The following is a 16,699-nucleotide window of genomic DNA, read 5'->3' as shown; positions in this document are numbered from 1 at the left end:
CATATAAACAGAACCAAAGACAAAAACCACATGATTATCTCAATAGATGCAGAAAAGGCCTTTGACAAAATTCAACAGCCCTTCATGCTAACAACTCTCAATAAATTCGGTATTGATGGAATGTATCTGAAAATCATAAGAGCTATTTATGACAAACCCACAGCCAATATCAAACTTAAAATGTTTTATACTTCATTGTATAATAGTCCTTCATAGCATAATAAAATGAGTTATATACATGTAATGAAGACAATTCGTAAGAGTATTTCAGTTTATCATTTTTTAGTGTTTTAAATAGTAAGATTAAGTAATAGGTTCCTGACATGTGGCTATCTTTATGGAGTGGCCCTTTTAATAGATAAATATCTGAACACTTTTAATAAATGTGTCCTGACAGTTTATCAAATGGCCAGTACTTTAATGCTGGTTGTAGGTTTTACCCACACCAGACACAAGTTGAGGGAGGATGATTGGAGCCTGGATCCAGTCCATGCTCTGCTCATCAAACTCTATGTCCTGGTGCGGGTCACATCCTAGAGCTGCTCTTTTCTAATCCCCACACAGGGGTTGATGGAGTCCCAGTATCTGTGATTGGATAAGTATCATTTAATCTCACAATCCCTGGGGTTAGGATTACTGACTCAGAGGTTGGATGATCTGCTGAACTTCTCACTGCTAGTAAGAAGTATCCGGGATTTCAATCCAAGTCTGATGATTCCAGTCCAGCACTCTTCTTACCACTACTGCTGGATTCTCCTTCCCCAGGACTCTGCACAGTGCAGCAAACACTCTTTGAATGAGGGTGCATTGCAGGTACTGTAGGTACCAGCAATTGTAATACCTGAAAATTAAATCTTCTAAAACCTTGTGAAACCATACTCCACCATCTATCACAATCTCTTCAAATCATTATTCAGCTCTGAAGCAACTCCAGTGGTGACTTTTTAATTGACAAAAATTGCAAGCCTTGGTTACCAAATGATAAGTTTTGAACTATCTTTCCTCTCACATTGATAGGGAGATGTAAAAGTGACTGTGATCACAGCCCAACTTTGAATATTAGGGAAGTGCTACAGTATTACCTCAAAAATGAGATTAAAGTCTGAAGGTATGTGTTCCCAATCAGGCCAAGATTTAGATTGCATACATTACCCTACAATCTGTAATTTTTGACAACTAGCTTCAAAATTAAAAGTTTTTTTTCACTGTTGCTTATAATAATTTTGTGTTGTAAATGCAGTAACATGGATATTTGTGGAATAATTGTAATGATTCTTGAATAGCCTTACCATCTGAATCACAGGGTTCATACAGATGTGCACGTAAGAAGGGTTGAAAAGTTATTTTCATGCACTCAATGTTCCAGGAATCATGACCAGTGTACTGGTGAATCAGGGCTGGGAGTAGCTTTGTTTGTTTTTCTTTCTTTTGCCTTATTTGTATAAGTCCTGAAGTTAGAGGCCGAGGCAGCATGAGCAACTCTAGAGATGTGGAAATGAGGGAGGAGGAGATAAGACAAAAGGAGGTGGTTAGGAGGCCATCTGCTCAGACGCAGTCCTATCATAGATGTGAGAGCAACAGAAACACTTGAGTTCTGCTGTGGTGTGTAGTAACTTGTATTTCCTAGATGGGATAATGTAACCCATCAGTATGTAGTGACCACAGAACCTTAGACCTTGCAAAAGTTGTAAAGGTCATCTGCTTCAAATCCTGGGCATCCCTGAGAGATGGTTTTCCATGGTCAGTTCCTAGTGAAGTCAGCATCTTCCATTGTTAAGGAGCATTAACTGTTGAAAGGATCTTCTACTTAATGAGGTTGAATCCACTCTTTCTATGATTTGTAGCCTTTAGTCCTGCCAATACAAGTTAAGCATCCCAAATCCAACAGTCTGAAATCCAAAAGGCTCCAGAATCCAAAATGTTTTGAGCACCAACATAACCCTCCAAGGAAATGCTTGTTGGAACAATTTAGATTTTGCACTTTTGGATTTGGGATGCTCAACTTGTAAGTATTTGAAAATATTCTAAAACCTGAAAATAACTGAAATCTAAAATACTTCTAGTCCCAAGCATTTTGGATCAGAGATCCTCAACCTGGACCTTTATCATACAATAGGCTTCCTCTTGCTCAGGGTATCTGAACACTGCTGTCATGTCTGCACGTAGTCTCACCATTCCTCCTTTCCTCGGTTGATCCTCACAGGACTTGGTTGCCAGAACTTTCATTTCTCTGCTTGCAGTGCTTCAGCTAGGTCATGCATGGGCAGAATCCTGGGACAGCTGTGTAGGGTTGTAGTGTCTGTTAATCTGCAGCCCAAGGTTGTGTGAGCTTTTTGAGGCACTGTAGCCTGTTTGACCTGATAGGATTTTTGTTTTGGACTTGATTTAGCTGAATATCAGGTTGTAAATTTAGCGCATTTCTCCAGGATTGCTTATTTGTAAGACACATCCTGAAATGATGAAGTTTTCCATGTGAAGGTAGTGAATAATTCACAAAGGAGGAATTCCATGTGTGTTTTTAACTTGTAAAACATCACCTCAATCTGTGCGTAAAAATATAGTTAGCGTGAGCCTATATCCACGTGATTACTCTCACCAAAGAACAGAACCTAGCAGTCATAGACAAGGATTTTCTGAATGCTGATCTCATCCTATTCCATGTGATTCTCTTCAGTGTGGCCTTTTGGTGTGGGAGAGAGAAGATCTTTCCTCTACCTTCTTTTCTTCTAGGCATGTCTTACATCCAGGTGAGACCCTGTGGTGTTCAGTGATCTCTTGGGTGAGAACTCTGAGTATGGCCACAAAGATCTCTCAGATGAAGTTTCTGGCTGTACATCGATGCCTCTTCATAGTTAAATAACTGAAAGGCATATGGAGAACTTTCAGTCTTGTTTTAACTGTGACTTCATCTCTTGTAGCTTATTCTTATACTGTGCAGACCTAGTTTCAAGACACACACAGTGTTGTGGTACCACTTATACTACCATTTATTTAATCAATTTGGATGGCTTATGCTGCTCTTGGCCGTGGACCTGCAAAAACAAAGCCATGGGATAAAGCGGACTGAATCATGTAATGAAAACCTTGTACCTTTCTGGAGGCCTGGTTGAGAAAAAATGATTTATTTTTGCCCTACCCAATAAAACATTCTAGGAATCCAAGGTGAAAATTGGATTTTAACTGCCTCTAACATTTTGAGCATATAAAATCAGCAAGTGTTGAGTGTTTTGCTTGATTAGGAGACGAACCTAAAGAGTCCAGTATAGGAATGATCTGTATGTGATGTGAACTGGTGTCTTACATCAATTTTATAAAACTGGAAATAAACCCTAAGCACGCTTTGGCAGCCAGGTTGCAACAGTGGGGACCTCTGTGTTTTTACAGAATCATTTTGTTCCCAGTCTTAGGCCTGGTCATTGTTGCCCTTTCCTCCCTTCAGTCCTTCATATTTCAGGGTTACATGTTTTGTGATTAAGCTCAAGGAGTATGGAAACTACCTGATTCCAGCCCTAAGTATGTGCCTGTCTTCTCTCAGGTTCCCGTTTGTTCTCACGTTGGATGTGTCTCTCCCTCTTCCTCTCCCCTCTCTGCGTGTACATGCGGATGCATGTTTGTTTCGCTGTCTCTGGGACTACCTACCCACCTACCACTTTATCATATTTCCTTTGGTCCAGTCTTCCTCCATGTCTGAGACTATTCATCTGTGGCCCCACCGCTGTTCCAGCCTCGGGGACTTTCCCTCACTGCACGTGGTTAAACACTTCGCTGAGAGCCCTGTCTTCAAACAGACTTCTCCAAGTCGGTGCATTGGTATCTGGCACACAACGTCCCTCGCTGTTTATCCAGTTGTGTTGTTTTATGAGAGAATTTCCTTATCTCAAGGAATGCGTGTCACGTGTCTACAGGAGTTACTGCCCCGGTTTCAAGAGATGTGATGGTCTTGGGCTTTACTGACGTACACTAGGGCTTTTTTCAGTGCCTTCCCCAGAATTACGTGTTTTTTCAAGTTCATCTAAAAGAAAAAAGCAATTGTTTTGGTATGCCTACTTTTGCTTAACTCAAAATGTTTTCAACACCAGCTTTATTAGGGAAATTCATTTTGTCTCAGGGTCATTTCTGATGGAGTCTGGTACTTTCGACAGGGCAATTAGACTAACTTGTTTGATTGACAGGACCATTTACAATCTACTCCACTCACACGCCTTCTACTCCCTGGGGAATCCGACAAACATTAGGGACTTCAAATGGGACATCTGGAGTAGGGAGCTTTTATCTATAATAATAATAATAATAATGATAATGGTAATGAACCTGACACATGTAAGTGGTCAGCTATAATGTTCAGCATTGCACGTGCCTTTTTTCTTTCATGTTTCATGACCCTGTGAGAAAGATACTACTATGCAATCTATGTTATGGGTAGGAAAATGTCTAAGATAATGCGTGTAAGAAGTCCTACAGTCAGAATTCATACTCAGGCCTCTCTAACTCCTGAGTCACATTTTTAATCACTATCATATACTGCTGTTGGAGAGCACACAGCATCCTGTTGAAATCATTAAAAATAATGAAACCTTAGAACATCAAAGCTATGATGTAACTAAAACTTAGCTGGGCCTTCTGTGGTTTGGTCTTGTTTTACAATTTGGATATGTAGTCACTTAGAGCCTTAATCAGAATGCTGCATGCTTGGACCTGGCGGGAAAGAAACGCTGTCCCTGGAGGCCTGCCAGGTGACTGGTAACTACTACCTGCTGTCCTTCTGTGGGCCACCACCTGCCTGGACCTTCTGTCACCACACACTGCTCACTAGCCTGGGGTATGGATGCTAAACTTCCATTGGTTTTCTTGTTGTTGTTTTTTTTTGAGACAGAGTCTCTCTGTCGCCAGGCTGGCATGCAGTGGTGCGATCTTGGCTCACTGCAATCTCTGCCTCCTGGGTTCAAGTGATTCCCCTGCCTCAGCCTTTTGAGTAGCTGGGACTAGAGGCATGCACCACCATGCCCGGCTAATTTTTTGTATTTTAGTAGAGATGGGGTTTTACCATGTTGGCTGGGATGATCTCGATCTCCTGACCTCATGATGTGCCCGCCTTGGGCTCCCAAAGTGCTGGGATTACAGGCATGAGCCACCATGCGTGACCCCTCCTTTGGTTTTCATACAGCCATTGCTTGCCTGGATGGCCTACAACTAGCTTGTTCCTTAATTCCCTAGGTTGTTTGTTCCTTTCTTCATGCAGTGTTTCCTGAGCATTTGCAACATGTACTGTGTACTGGAATATAAACATAAGATACATATGCATTGAACAGAAATGCATCGCAGAGGCAGTAGACTATATAGACAGTGTTGTGGGATAAAAAGGAGGGAGGAACTCATTGGAATTAAGGAGATAGGGGAGGTTTCATAGTGATGGTTCTCAGAGCTATTAATACATGTCAAGGGTTGAATAAAGTCTATTCTGGGAAAGAGAAAAGGAGAGGGTGTTCCAGGGAGACGTGCTCCTTTTGGAAGGACGTGGTTTGTTCAGAAAATAAAGAGCCCTTTGGTATGTCTGCAGGATAGAGGTGGATGGGGACAAGAGATTGTCTCAGGTGGGAATAGGAAGGACCTTATAGATCATTCTGGAGTGTGCAGTTTTCAGACAATGGAGAGTCAGTGAAAGGTTTTCATCAGTAATGTGATCAGATATGAATCAGATTGGAAAGACAACTCTGGAAACTGTTGGGAGGATTTTTGTAGAGACTGAGGCAGAGGAAGGCAGAATAACCCCTTGGATGCTCTGCGTTTACACAGGAGACAAAAATGTGGGGTGTGTTAGCCTGCACAGCAGGGGTGGAGAGTCAGGTGGTCCTCCCCTCAGGCTGGCCTTTGGATAGGTCCACAGAGCAGGATCTGTTTTCTTAGGCACTTCCTTGCCCCACTGAGGTGGTCTAACTTCAGGCCCCTGCCTCTCAGCTTTTTCTCACTTCCTATGGTTGACCAGGAGTCTTACCTGGTCTTAACACTGGACAACCGTGTTGCACCAGTAGCCTGTAAGTCCTGCTTTTCTGCCTGCTCAAGCCGGTCTTGCTTAAACATGCTGGCACCTTCCTAGCTTGGCTGACCTCCCCGGGTCAGAACACTTGGCTGCCTGGAGCCTTCGTCTTTGCTACAGCTGATTTGGCCCAGCCAGTAATTGTTTCTTCTGTCCTGTCAGTGCCCAGGCCTTGGGGTTATAGGAAGATCAGAAGCCTCTTGTAGGTGGGACCTGTGCCATCTTCTCACGTTTTACACACATGCCATACCCTTAGAGTTCTGTTCCCAGATGATCCACACAAGAGATTTAAAGAGACAGATACAACTAAAATCTAAAAAGCCTATATTGATCTTATGCATTATGAGGTTCTTATTAAGAAAAAAAGGCATTGGAAACGTAAGTTTTATAAAGTACTCTGAGCAGTGACAGATTTTCTTAGACTGGAAATACCAAGGTGCTGTCATTTGGAAATGTACTTGTTCATTTTTGTGTTGTATTGATTTCTGTCCAAGTATTTTCTTTGCAAGTTTTACAGTTTTTTTCCTTTCTAATTGTGTCGATAACAAGGGAACTGGTTTATAGTGTGACTGTGAGGTACAGCAGTGCTCTGGGGCTGGGCATCCTGCACTCAGTTAACCTTCATATTTCACACCTAATCATTGCAGTGTGGCAAAGCGCTCCCTGGCCTTTCAAAGCAAGAGGACTGCTGTGGAACTGTGGGTACCTCCTGGGGCTTTAACAAATGCCAGAAATGCCCCAAGAAACCATGTAAGTAATGTTTCCTCACTCCTTTGCAGGTCAATGTAGCATATCTGTTTTTTATGATTACTCGTTTAATGATGAGGCAGTATTAGACTTTCAAATAACTCTCTTACTGAATTCTAGAATGTAGTACTATAATATGCATTTCCAGAAAATTTGCAAGTCTGAAAAAGTTTTCATGTCAATTATTTTGTAATAAGCACAGTTATTAATTATCCTCTTTAGTTGGATTACTTATGGGGAAAAAAAGTCTTAAGCGGTAATGAGCTAAAATGGACTTTTTGTCTCAGGGGAAGAGAAAATAAGACTCTTTTAAAATGGTGAGTAAATGTTTCAAACCCTATAAAAAGTCAGTGCAGTTGTTATTTCCTAGGTTTAAATTCCTTAAATGAGATTTTTATTAATATCCACAACGTATGTTGTAGTTTTTGTTATATTATCGGTTTTCAAATGTCATTAAAAGGAAAGCTGAAATGGAGAAATAATTGGTTGTTGATTTGTAAAAGAGAAACTTGTAATCACTAGGACACAATTCTTTCCCATTTTTTCTAACACTGGTTTTATGCTGTCACAGACCTCAGCAACATTAATCTGTATTAACACCCCCAGGCTTTGATTTGTTTTTAAAGTATTTTTCAGAACATATTGATCTGAATAAATCAGGTTTACACCTTTTTAATACTCTCTTACCAACAATAATTTGTACCTTTAGTTTTTCAATGTAGTATTAACTCTGGATAACTGATTTCTAATATCCAGAATATATTATTAGAATATAATATTCTAATAACTTTAGTGAAAAGTTCCTCATAGTTAATGAATTCTTCATTTACAAAAATAATCCACGTAAATAAGGACATTTTCAGTACTGAGAGAATTTTCCAAGTAGATGTTCTAAGCTGATTTGATGATCATTTGCAATGTGAATTTCCAGGAAGTAGGTTGAGTGTGATGGTTCATCCTCATTGGAAGATCCATTTGCTTAAAATTATTTTGGCAACCTGACCAAAGGGATCGCTATGATACATTTGGTTTGATTTAAAAATTTTAGTGTTTGAAGTTAGGTAGACCTGAGTTCGATTCCCAGCTCTTTCATTTACTATTGAGTCTTATGGATCATTAAACAGGAATCTATAGCTAAAACGTTGAAAAGGCATTGCCCTCTTTTGTTTTTTCCTTAAACCTGCCTCTTCTTTGTTTACCGTGTCTGTCTGTCTGTAGGAATATTGAGGAGGATGGTATGTTTTCCACTGTTAGGTCGAAGGATTAAGGATGAGGGAAGTTAGTTTCATAGAACTTTGTTTTGGGGCTAAGTCTATGTTCTCTAATATTAAATACCTTCCCCATCTTTCTTATTTTTTTTTTCATTTACCCTCTTCTTTGTGTATCTTTTGCTTAGCTGCTTCTCTTCTCTCTCGTGTCTAAACCCCAAAGTAGCAGGGATGTGATAGACATTTAAGGTAAAGCAACTCCTACTGTCCTTTTTTGTTTTTTTAATCCCTCCACTCTTGACCTTTTGTCATTTTTGTCTAGAATTGCGTCATTTTTATCTAAGATGAGTTCATTGATTTCTGTGGTTTGTGAGCTCTATATTTTGATCTTGATAAGGACTTAGTTGAATGTGAACGTGCAAAGTTTGTCACTTTTAACTACATGTTGATGAAAATAAATCCATATGTTGGCTCATTTAATGTATAAAATTGAAGAAACTGCTTTCACTTCAGGGAGGGCAATGTGGACTATGAATGAAGTAAACTATTAACATCTTGACATTTATTCTGTTTGTGCTGTCTTATGTGACTCACTCCCAAGAAACACTCAGGGTCACATTCTTCCTGTGTCATTTATAAAGTTTTCCTTTCCTTGGTTGGGACTCCTCTCTAAATCATGTTCAGTTTGGAAGGAAGCAGACTTTCCTTGGCTTTCTCCGCTATGGTTTTGTGTTCCACACCTCTTTTTTTTTGTTTGTTTTTTTCACTCAAACTAGTTCCAACTTTACTTTTCAAGTGGCTTTTATTTAACATTTGAAGTTTTTATTTAGCCACATACAGAACGGCCTTTCGTTGTTGATCGTTTTTTTGTTTGTTTGTTTTTGCCGTGAAAACTTAATTTTAAATCTGCAAATGATTTCATTAAATAGTTTGTGACCCATTAGAAATGTGCTTAGCATGAACAAGTCACTTGTCCTTTAAAACTTTTGAGAAGAAAATGAACATAAAATCCTAAACTGAGGAGGACTGTAAGAGATTGCCTGGTCTGGCTCTCTGCCTTGAAGTAGATGACGGTTGAAACTTCTAAAACAAGTTAATATCCATCTCTTTTGTCTTTGAGGAGTTTGCAGCCAGAGATCCCACAATCTCTGCAGGAAGTGTGCTCCAGTGGTCTATGGGACAAGACAGACGTGAGGCCAAGGAGCTGAATGGGGGAACTCCCACACGCCCATATCTCCCCTCTTTTAATTTGCCTTTCCCAGACGCCTCACTGTGATCTCTTTTAGTCATCTGGGGGAATCTGAAGAGAGAGGAAATACAGCAAAGAAAAGAATTGAAGGAGAAGAGGGACACCCCAGTACATATTCACCCTGTTTGTTTAGTGGTGATAGATAAAGCTCATATGGGGAGGCTGAAATAATTTTATGTTTTAATAGAAAATTTCCCTTTTTATTTTCTACTTTCCCCTTTTACTCCTCTTTCAAGTCTTTTTAATGGTCTAATCTTTCATCCCATTTTGATTATAGCTTGTTTTCTGTTGCGTAGTATTCTCTTAATAGAATTCCTTATTGCAGGACATAGCAATGGCATTTGATATTTTGGGAGTGCTTGTCACACTCAGGCCCTGTGGTAGGCATTTTTCATGAATTCTCTCTAAACTGCGGAAGTACTCTTCCTGCTCAGTAGATGGGAATTACCCTCATTGTATAGAATTTCTGTGTGAAACCCAAGAGGCTTGTTTCCCAAGGTCACAGCTATTGATAGGAAGAGGATTTGAAACCCACTTCTGCCACATCCCAGAACTTTGTCTGCATTTACTATGCCAGGTGGCCTCTCAGGTCTCACTCAAGAGTATCAGAATCTCAGGAAATAGGATTTTGTTGAGAAGTTGGTGATTGCAACATTTGTATTGTTTGCCTATTCTGAGTGCAGCCCTTTTAATTTCCTGACTTCCTCTCATCATCTGCCTATTCTTCTCAGGTTCATAATAGTAAGAATCATCTCATGACTAGGATGTCCGAGCCAGTAATTAGGATGAGTGTATAATTTATTGTCTAAACTGGGACACTTTGGGGAGTAAAGTACTGTTAATTAACTTTGCTGGAATAACAGACATCACCCAGAATGTTCCAGGACATGTAGTAACCCTACCTACAATGGATAAGAAAATCCAAACCCTGAAGCACATCACTGGGGAGGAATAGATGCTTTGTAATGGAAATATGTAATCGCTAATTAGAAGAAAATGTACAACAATCTCAAGATTGTTTCAGTTAACATAATAAAGATTTACTGATAACTTCTTGGGACTTTATTGCAAAATAAGAAGTATCCTGAAAAATAAGCAGAATGGGAAAGAAATTATGGAGATATACATTGGTATTGGTTTCTTGTATTAATAAATGAATAAGTAAGTCTGCTGATGCCTTAAATGGCTTCAGATGTCGCTTATAATAGTCTAAGATTGTAAGAATGTAAACTAAGTGTGTAACAAAGCATTTCTTCCCTTACAGCTTATCATGGATACAACCAAATGATGGAATGCCTACCAGGTTATAAGCGGGTTAACAACACGTTTTGCCAAGGTAAGACTAACTGAATTCATTGATGTGGACTCAACAGTTGTTTTGGCTTTTTAGAAACATCAGTTGTTTGCCACAGCTTGCTCATTCGCCCAGCCTGTCACAGTGAACCATCTCATGTTCACTCCTTTTGGCTAAGGAAATAGAAGGAAATAAGTTTAAAGTATGGTTATTGGAATTGCTTTATTACCACTGACACTCGCTGCAAGTTTTTAATCTAAAAGAGTTTGGATAGGAGTTTGGATCACATTAGAGAGCACATGTGGTTTCCATGCTAGTCATATCCTTGCATGGGCATGTGCACATATGTGCTTGCATGCACCCACATGTACCTGGCAGTTCTACTTCATTGCCAGTGCATGGTTGGGCAACAGAGTTCCCTTTTCTCCTCTCATCGAAATGTTGTTGGTCATCTCAGGAACTAGATATCAGAGTAAACACATTTTGCCTGGGCAAGAAGAAAAGCTATGTAGCTAAGTATGAAATGCCCTGAACACTTTTGCTCAGTTTATGTTGAACAGTACAGCAAAGTTGTACAAGCAGGGGGAAGCTGGGAGATTGTCTGGTCCAGTGTCTACTTTATAAATAAGAAAACTCAAGCCCAGAGAGGTTAAGTGACTTTCTTGTGGCAGCATAGAGCTGAGATTATCACTTGAGTTTACCAAGGCCTAGTTTAATACCCAATATGATACCATATTTTGTTTTAGTTACTTTATGGGAAGATCAATGCTTCTAATTTCCCTTTACATGTCTAGGATGAAGATGTTATTAGTAACTTGGAAATACGTGTACACTGAAACTGAGAAAGCAGAGAGCCTCCCAGAGTCTAACAGAACCAAAAGCCATGTTGAGAACATGGCACATGTCTTTTGACTTGTGTTCTGAGGCTCTGTATCCTTGACCAGCATATGTATTTAGGATAGAGTAGATTAAGGTCATGTTACAGAGTATAGGTTAACCCCCTATTCAAATGGCTCATGTCAAAGGAATATCTTGATTACCTGAGAATTTTCTCAAGTAAATTGTCTATAGTGCTGCATCTGTGTAACTTTTTTGATGTGTAGAGTCTTTGTTAAGATAAAAGACTTTTCTTTAGAAATGCACATATATTCTGTCTTTAAAAGACTTTTTCTTAAAAATATTGTAAGCCCTCATCGTGTGTCACAGAATGTTGAGAAAATTAGAATTAACCACTTAAGGAGAGGCCACCCGTGACACATTTTGAGAAACATCTGTAAAAGTTAGTAACATGGGAATATTGGATTAATCTACATAATTTTAGAGTCAGAATTTAAGGTATCATTAAATTAATTAGATGAATGAATGAGTAGGTTAAATTAAATAATGAACAGATTTTAAGATGCATATTTTACAGTATAAACCAAGTTATTGTTTTATAGATTTGGATAAATGTCTATAGCCTTAGCACATTTGTAGAATGCATTAGTAGAAATAGAATGAACAGGGCAGTGGAAGTAACAACCTTGTACACTGTGCCCATCAGACTGATTTTGGGGTTTGGATGTTCAGTGTTCATTATTGTCTTTTGGTTAATAAAGTCAACCAGGTTTGTGAAGGGCCCAGAAACATGAGTGTGTTTAGCACACAGAAGTACAGACTGAAGGGAAATATAATGGCTGCCATATAAACACGCCTTTAAATGTTTGTAAACATGCCACTAAATGACTAACTGTCCTACAAAACAAGACGTACCTAATCACAGGGGACATTTCAGGAAACTAGGTGTCTAGGGGCTAAAACTTACGTGAAAAGCTGAGCTGTAATTCCTTTCTTTTTATTCACAGTCTCTGTCCCAGGGGACAGATGGTAATGATAGCGTCATAGAACTGGAATGTGCCTACGAGCCATCTAACCTTATATACCGTTCAGGGTAAAAATACTCTATCATATCCCTGGCCAATAGTTATTATGAAACTATCAAATCACCTGTATGGACAGGAAGCTCAGTAGTTCCAAAGACATTTCATCACAAGGTTGTTGGGGAACTCTATTCTGCAGAAAAGGCTTTCTTGTAGTTGTTCCATTAAACTAGAGGACAGAGGAGGGTCCTTGTTTATCCTTCACTATTTCAATCCTGCATAGCTAATTGTTACATTTTCCAGAATGTCAGATGCTCCTAATTTCTCTTAATGTCAAATGGATAAAATATACATATGTTCTCTAGGTATGGTGTGTTTGTTTTTATTTGTTTGCCATTTTTTACCATTCATGGATACTTGAAGACAGAAGGCTTACTCTCAGATAGTTTTATGGTGTTGTTTCTTCCTTATGTATTTGGAATAATTCACAGGAGAAGACATTTGGCCTTGAAGTTTTCTTTTAGAAAGTGTTTCAGTTATGGAGCAAATTAATAGCTATACTATTATTCAGATTTCCCATTACTACTTTGTGTCAGTTTTGATAATCTGTATTACCTTAGAAAGTGCCATTTTATCCAGAATGTCAAATTTATTAATATGAAATGTTTTCCTAATATTCTCTTGTTTTCTTTTTAATTTATATAACAACCCCCGTCCCTTTTAGTTATATTGCTATTTGTGCTATATTTGTTTTTCTTGGATTAGGCTTGCCAGTGGTTTATCAATGTTACCAATTTTTTCCCCCAAAGAATCAATTATTTGCCTTGTTGAAAACATTTGTCTATTTCACTGATTTCTGTTCTTTGTTTTCTTTTCCTTTAACTTTTTGTTCAATAGCTACTGTTCCTAATTTCTTCAGATGCATACTTAGGTCATTGATGTCAGCCTTTCTTCTTTTCCTGAAATATAAATAAAAGTAAATTTCTATCAGTCTAGATTCTGACTTTAACTGTCCCTTAATTTTGTGTCATATTCTTATCTCTAAGTTCAAGTTTTAAAATAATTTCCTTTTATTTTTTATCAGCATATAATAATTATACATATTTACGGGGTATGTAGTGATGTTTTGATACTTAAAATGTGTAGTGATCAGATCAGGGTATTTAGCAAATCCATCATCTTGAACATTTATAATTGGAACATTCAGTGTATTTTCCTTCTACCTATTTGAAACTATGTAGCTATGGAACACTAGAACTTATTCCTATTTAGCTGTTGCATTTGTCCGTTTTCACGCTGCTGATAAAGACATACCCAAGACTGGGCATTTTACAAAAGAAAGAGATTTAACTGGACTTACAGTTCCACATGGCTGAGGAAGCCTTACAATCATGGTGAAAGCCAAGGAAGAGCAAGTCACATCTTACATGGATGGCAGCAGTCTGAAAAAGGAGCATTTGTGCAGGGGAATGCCTCTTCTTAAAACCATCAGATCTCATGAAAATTACTGTCACAAGAACAGCAAAGGAAAGACTTGTCCCCATGATTCATTACCTCCTACCAGCTGTCTCCCGTGACACATGGGAATTCAAGATGAGATTTGGGTGGGGATACAACCAAACCGTATCAGCTGTCATTTTGTATCTTTTAACAAATCTCTCTTTACCTTCACCTTCCCTCTACCCTTACCAGCCTCTAGTTATCTTCTGTTCTACTTTTTACTTCAATGAGATCAACTTTTTTTAGCTTCCACATATGAGTGAGAATAGGTGGTGTTTAACTTTCTGTTCCTGGCTTATTTCACTTAACATAATGTCCTCCAGTTCCATCCATGTTATACAAATGACAGATTTCATTCTTTTTTATGACTGATTAGTATTCTGTTTTGTATATACACCACATTTTCTTTATCCATTCATCTGTTGTTGGACACCTAGGTTGATTCCTTATCTTGGCTATTGTGACTGGTGCTGCAATAATAAGTTCAGTTTTTAAAAATTATTCTGATTTTATTATTGACCCATGGATTATTTAGAAATGTATTGCTTAATATCCAAATACTTGTGAAATTTTTCTTGTTGTATCAGTTGTTGAGAGAGGTGTTAAAATTGCCTGCTATGATTATGGAATGAATGTTTTTCTTTCATGTCTGGCAAATTTCAGTGTGTGGTTTTTTACCTTTACAATGGGTGTCTTATAGAAAACATGTAGTTGAGTCTTGCTTCTTTTCTACATTCTGATATTTCTGCCTCTTAATAGGGGTGTTTATTGCAGTATAATCTAAAGTAATTGATCCAGGCATAGCCCATAATTGGGGCCTAGCCTGAGAGGGTTTTTGGCTTTGCTCAGGAAATAATTCAAGGCTGAGCCAGCAGTGAAAGAAAGCAAGTTTATTAGAGTAGCAGGTACAACAGAATGGCTGCTCCATAGACAGACCAGGGCTATCCCACAGGTGGGGTGGCCCAGCATAGTAGCAGCAGCAGCAGCAGCATACAGCAACAGTAGCCATCCAGAGCAGCAGTCCCTGTAAATGGCTGGCTAGCTACATTTAATACTCACTGTTAATAATATGCTAATTAAAGGTCAGGTTATTTAGAATTTTCTAGAAAATAAGTGGAGGAGTTCCCGGAACCATGTAAGATAACTTCTGGGTCACTGTCATGGCATTTGTAAACTGTCATAGTGCTGGTGGGAGTGTCTTGATGCTAATGAGCAGTGAGGGTGACTAGAGGTTGCCTTCATGGCCATCAGCTGGTTCTGGCCGTTTTTTCTGCTGCATCCTATTTTGATTAGCAGGGTCATGATTAGTGCTCAGAAAATAAGTTCTGCTGATCTCCTACCTCATAATTATTGATGTGGTTAGATGTAGGTCTATCTAAACATCTTTGTCTGATCAGGAATTTTTTTGTTCTTTTCTTGCCCTTTCCTTAGAATTCCATTTTAATTTTGGCTTTTTACCAATACATTTTTGCATCACTTTACCTTTTTTTTTTTTTTCTTTTTTTGAGACAGAGTCTTGTTTATTGCCCACGCTGGAGTGCAGTGGCACGATCTCAGCTCACTGCAACCTCCGCCTCCTAGGTTCAAGTGATTCTCCTGCTTCAACCTCCTAAGTAACTGAGTAGCACCAACACACCTGACTAATTTTTGTATTTTTAGTAGAGATGGGGTTTCACCATGTTGGCCAGGCTGGTCTCGAATTCCTGGCCACAAGCAATCCACCCATCTCTGCCTCCAAAAGTGCTGGATCACAGGTGTGGGCTACTGTGCCTGGCCTTTTTGTATTATTTTAAAGGGAGTGCTCTAGGAATTATAATGTATGTAGTAACTAATAGACCGTTTATATTATAATTCCTAGAGCAATCAGGAATTTAACAGTTTAACTTTTCACAGTCTATTTAGAGTTAACATAGTACCTCTAAACAGAAAATATAGAAACCTCGCCTCCAAGCAGATCCTCTTTTTGGCCTGAAGATCAGTCTCCTGCTTACGCTCCATGCCATACCCATAGTAAAAACCACCATGAGAGTCTCCCAGACAGTAGTAGGATTTCCTCTTACTCTATGTTGGAATTATTTATTCACATTATATGTTGTTGTTCACCTCTTTCTTTTCCTGACAGGCTGATTTCTCAGACATCAAAGACCCAGTCTTATTCACTTTTATGAACCCAGAGGCCCAATTTTTAAAAAATAGATTCGATGTGGATGAAGAAAGGGTTCATTTGTTATTGATGACATAAGAAGCTCTTTTTTTTTTTTTTTTTTTTTTTTGACAGAGTCTCACTCTGTCACCAGGCTGGAGTACAGCAGCATAATCTTGGCTCACTGCAGCCTCTGCCTCCTGGATTCTAGCAATTCTCCTGCCTCAGCCTCCTGAGTAGCTGGGACTACAGGCACGCACCACCACATCTGGCTAATTTTTTTGTATTTTTAGTAGAGACAGGTTTCACCATGTTGGCCAGGATGGTCTTGATCTCCTGACCTCATGATCCGCCCACCTCGGCCTCCCAAAGTACTGGGATTACAGATGTGAGCCACCACGCCCGGCCGAGAAGCTCTTATTATAACTTTATTTTACTTGGTCAAGTACCAGTGACTTACAAATAAAACCAAAATATTTTTAGTGATTCATGATAAACTATGTTTGTAAGCCCAGAAGTCATAAACTTATAAAGAGGGAAATAAAGAACTAAATAATTTAATGAATTAATTTGATTTGAATAACTAAATTTACTGTGTGCCAGATGCTTTGTTTAATAAGCACTTTATGTCAGTTATCTCCATTAGCCTTTAAAATTTCTTTTTA

The 16,699-nt window shown here is 38.8% G+C and overlaps 1 protein-coding gene across 5 annotated transcripts in view; it reads left to right on the top strand.

Annotated features, from left to right (window-relative positions):
* Positions 1 to 16,699, top strand: part of LTBP1 (latent transforming growth factor beta binding protein 1) — a 398,449-nt gene that overhangs the window by 200,623 nt on the left and 181,127 nt on the right. For all 5 annotated transcript variants that reach the window (XM_011984230.1, XM_011984234.1, XM_011984233.1 and 2 more), the window contains 2 exons: positions 6,682 to 6,784; positions 10,503 to 10,574. In XM_011984230.1, coding sequence (XP_011839620.1) covers positions 6,682 to 6,784; positions 10,503 to 10,574 — 175 coding nt within the window. The remainder of the gene's footprint in view (positions 1 to 6,681; positions 6,785 to 10,502; positions 10,575 to 16,699) is intronic.

This window comes from Mandrillus leucophaeus, unplaced genomic scaffold, assembly GCF_000951045.1.
Source record: "Mandrillus leucophaeus isolate KB7577 unplaced genomic scaffold, Mleu.le_1.0 Scaffold264, whole genome shotgun sequence".
Classification (NCBI taxonomy): Eukaryota; Metazoa; Chordata; class Mammalia; order Primates; family Cercopithecidae; genus Mandrillus; species Mandrillus leucophaeus.
Note: the sequence above shows the minus strand (reverse complement) of the source record. Positions and strands in the feature narration are given on the sequence as shown.